At 42.9% G+C, this 4,237-nt stretch overlaps 1 protein-coding gene across 1 annotated transcript; it reads right to left on the minus strand.

Annotated features, from left to right (window-relative positions):
- Nucleotides 1-1,546: 1,546 nt before the first annotated feature.
- LOC148013595 (uncharacterized) lies at nucleotides 1,547-2,632 on the minus strand. Its single transcript, XM_087667906.1, has 3 exons — nucleotides 2,359-2,632; nucleotides 2,023-2,065; nucleotides 1,547-1,736 (listed from the first exon to the last, which is right to left on the minus strand). Exons 1-3 carry the CDS (start codon nucleotides 2,630-2,632, stop codon nucleotides 1,547-1,549), a joined length of 507 nt encoding a protein of 168 aa, XP_087524032.1.
- Nucleotides 2,633-4,237: the final 1,605 nt, after the last annotated feature.

Raw genomic sequence — 4,237 nt, forward strand, 5'->3', positions numbered from 1 at the left:
TTTCAGACAAAAATGATACAAGACAGTGACTAGTGGAGTGTTGCAGGACACCTACAGTTAGCAAGTGACTACATCTGGAGATATCTAAGGTCAGATATGGTGGATTAAGGCTTAAATGGTTGGACGTCATCAAATTTTATGCAAAAATGGAGGTAACTAGGGTAAAGGATGGTTAACCGAGCTTATGTAGTGGAACAGTCTGCTTTCCATGTGACTGAGCTACCTTGTATAGGTGAAAACTCCCCAATCTTCAGCAGAGCAAGCAGCAAGGGTGTTCTTCCTATAGGATCTAATTGGAGGCCAGCCTACAACTTGACCCTTTGCTGGAGGAGCGTGCGCAGATCCGCCCTCGCTTGAACCACGATGAAGATGAGGTCTTCAACACTCTTTTGGCCCCTCTGAAGCTCAGCATGATATCACAACCCTTGCGTAGAAATGGTTTTACCTCCTGAATAGGAGCCACAACACTTCGCCTTATCTTGGTCAAAGGAGTACTCTCACCAATTGCATCCCTTTTCCCTCTTAATGGTGCTAAAACCCCTTCCTCATTCTGTACTTCCATTACTTTGGGCTCACTGGCCACGTAGCCTTTTCTTGTTACCATATTTCTGTTCTTTTTGTCTGCTTTTGCAATCCTGCTCTGAGATGCACTATGCACTATAAGGTTGCTGTCTGCTCCGAAATCAGTAGCATCATTAGCAGGTCGAAGCCAACCAGTTCCTTCTCCAGCCTTAATGAATGACCGAGTGGGAGGCTGGCGAGAGAGTGGTTTTGTATTTTCCTTCCTCAAGTCCCCAAAGCAAGGGACTGAGCGTGCCAGGGGATTGTCTGTTACACTGAGGGTGACAGATTGACGTTGAGAAGCTCCTCCTTTGCTTTTGGGTATAGACCTGGACAAGACTGTTGAGGAAGCTTGACTAGAAATGCGGCTGTGTTTCTGAACCACTCCAGAAGCTTTATTTACAGTGGTGATTTTTGAAGTGGAAACAAAGCCGCGCTTCACCAACCAAGGCGTGAAGGAGACAGACCAGGATATCACCACCATCTACAAGAGAACTCATTATTCTGGAGGCCATCTCGACCTAGAGCTGCGACGATTGTTGGAGCAACAAGCACTAGAACTGTGGAAGCACAAGGATCAAATTCCTCAAAAACAACTAAATGTACATTTGTTTGTGAAGCTTTAGCCACATTTGTACTTTTTCCATTTGTAGCTTGGGCAGCGTTGGATTTTGAAGCTCGAGCAACAGTTGCAGCAAGACCCCCTCCATCTCATGACTGGAACAGAATTGAATGCTGCAGATTGCTGAGATGGAGTGTACTTTATATAGGATGCCGCAGAAGACTGTGTAGGGTATTCTCACCTCTTTCTCTCAGGCGCAGACCTTGGAACATCTACCGCAGGATGAAGCTGGAGCAACTGGAAACACAACAAGAGAGTAGGATGAGCAACTGCTATAGCAGTTGACGGCCCATTGACGACCCAGGCTTCTGAAAAAAAAACTAGGGAAGATGAAAATAGAACCGGCCTTAATAACTTTCAGGCCTAGGCAGTAGCAGCAGCAGCAGGCAAGAAGGTCTGGAAGATGAAGATGGCATTGCTGACGCCAGAATTTAACAGCCAATTGTGTACATCCCAAAACACCTCCACAGGTTTGCCATCAACAAATACAGTTTGGTTGCCTCGGAATTTCCACTCCAAGTTCTTCTCATGAACAACCTCTTGCCTGTCCACCCTGATGCAGAGATAAGGATATTTGACTGGCCAGTGGTTATGCTTGATGGAAACAAGTCAAATCTTCAGCACCTTAGAGCTATGTCTGCAAAAATTTTACATCTTACCATGTGTATTGATAGTTTACAAAGGAGGATCAGTGCTTCTATATCACGCGTGCTTCATTGGCTTGGCTGAGCATATATTTGATGTTGAAACGCCTGGAGGATTGGTCTTAGCTAAGAGCTTCCCCAACTTGCCTTCTACTTCCCTTTTATCTTTGTGAACTTTTCAAGGCAGGTGTATACTCTGTTTGCTTCTTAAGCACAGCCCTTAGAGTCTTCTGTGTCTCTGCCAATTCACACTCCAATGATCTAATCCTCTATAATGATGCATCTAAAAGAACATCTCTTGGAGGTTTGGAGTGGAATGTTGCTGCTACAATTGCATCCATTAAATACTTGATGGATACCAGACACGATACCCATGAAGAATATACTGACAGGCTCATCAATGAAGGATTGCAAATAAGAACACTTCTTGAGGGAAAAATTGGCTAGGTGAACTGCCTTTCAAGATTTTGAGACCTCTAAAAAGGGGGAAGAAAGAAGAGGAAGAGCTGGGAAGCCCGGACGGCTTCTAACCTTGACCAGCAATTGCACTCACATGTGAAACATAACCAAGCGTTGCTGCAGACGCCTCTTGTTCATTTGAATCGTTATAAAGATCAGGCTTCATGATGTTTAGTGGAGCTACAACATAAATAGAGGACCTCAGAATTTTGGATGTGTGGAAGAGGTTTGAATGCCCAGCAGGGAACCTCTTAAATGCTATATTACAACAAACTGCTATGTTAACATAGAAAGCAAAGAGCTTTGCAGAATGAGCATCCATGTTAACTGCCTCCAGGTGATCCATGGTTACTACTCATGATACCATCAATGGCACTTATGTTCATAATTTGAACAGTTCAGGCAACTCTGCATGCTCCAGAACATACGAGCTGAATTATCTTGTTTAGATTGGGAAGTGTATGACGAGGTCCAACACTTTCTGCTCCTAAATAGTTCAGCACTTGTTCCAGATTTTTGTTCAACAAAAACACTGCATATGCTGATCTTTTCTTCTTAAGCACACTAGGCTCCTGAGGCTTGGAAGAATTACAGTTAGCCTCCAGACCTATCACTTGAACTGGACATGATTGCAAGCTGTACTTGTATGACGAGGTCCAACACTTTCTGCTCCTAAATAGTTCAGCACTTGTTCCAGATTTTTGTTCAACAAAAACACTGCATATGCTGATCTTTTCTTCTTAAGCACACTAGGCTCCTGAGGCTTGGAAGAATTACAGTTAGCCTCCAGACCTATCACTTGAACTGGACATGATTGCAGGCTGTGCTTGTATGCAGCATCCTCTTACTTTTGTGCCATTCAAAAGTGAAATGGCCTCAGCAGCCCCTTTGGTGGAGGAATAGGTTATGGTTCCCCACTTTTTACTACTTTCTGAGGACAAGTGGCTTGGCAATTGTTCTCATCAATCATTCACTCTACAGAAGCAACATCAGGAAATGGCATCTATTGTACTGAGATTTGCATCTCTTTTTCAGATTCAGTGAAGCTTTGCATCACTCTAATCATCAAGTGGTACGTTGGATTGGAATTATACCTTCCTGTCATGGGTGGATCCAGCAAATTGTAGTGGGTATACAGGCACGGGAAAGATGGTTGGATGCATTGTGGGAGGCTAGAGTTGTACATGCCATCTGTGTCATCATCTGCACTAGTTAAAACAGGGTGCAGTCCAAACAGGGACAGATTTGGAAAAGTTGCTACAGAAATTAGTAGCATCATTCTAACGACAATGAAATAACTAGAAGTGATACTAGTTATCATAAGCTTCGAGTGGAGCCATCAAGTGTCTCTTTTGGACACATATTTCTCGAGCTAGAGCCTATTTGGTACTGGCAGTTCACTAGTAGTTTACTGTGGACAGTTCTGGAAATTCTTAAACAGAGAGGGGTATTGCTACTCCTAAATTCAAACCAGGATTTCTAATTGATACTAGACATCCTAACCTTCGAGTCAAGCTATCATACACCTTATTTGGGCTTCTATTTTTCAAGGAACAACATATCTCTTCAACTTGACTGCAATGGCTGAGAACAATAGCTCCAGCTCTAGTGAACAACGTTGGCTTCAAACAAGTAGTTTCGACTGAACAGTGTATTGCTTTTACAAAGGCATTTATGGAAAAAATAGCAAGACTTGGATCAAATGCTTATGCTTATGGACAACATGTATATGCTGATGGTACACACTATGATCTACATGCATCTTATGAATATGAACAGGAACAACATGCAAATGAATATGAGCAGTATGCAAGTACATCTGGACAGTATGTTAATGCTTATAAATATGATGTACCATATCATAATGCAGAGTATCATCCCATTGAACCTTGGCAGCAGAATGGTTACCATGGTCAACATGCTTATGCTTATGAGCATCCATCTCTTCAAC

Source organism: Lygodium microphyllum, chromosome 26 (assembly GCF_053477565.2).
Source record: "Lygodium microphyllum isolate KBCC chromosome 26, Lygodium_microphyllum_v1.1.10, whole genome shotgun sequence".
NCBI classification, from domain to species: Eukaryota; Viridiplantae; Streptophyta; class Polypodiopsida; order Schizaeales; family Lygodiaceae; genus Lygodium; species Lygodium microphyllum.

What these genes read in the sequence shown, in the direction of transcription:
- LOC148013595 (XM_087667906.1), bottom strand. Translation starts at nt 2,632, where the DNA reads ATGGATCACCTGGAGGCAGTTAACATGGATGCTCATTCTGCAAAGCTC. An exon ending in GAGTGCAATTGCTGGTCAAG is followed by an intron (nt 2,066 to 2,358) that starts GTTAGAAGCCGT and finishes GTGAATTGGCAG; the next exon opens with AGACACAGAAGACTCTAAGG. An exon ending in GTGCTTAAGAAGCAAACAGA is followed by an intron (nt 1,737 to 2,022) that starts GTATACACCTGC and finishes TCTCTGCATCAG; the next exon opens with GGTGGACAGGCAAGAGGTTG.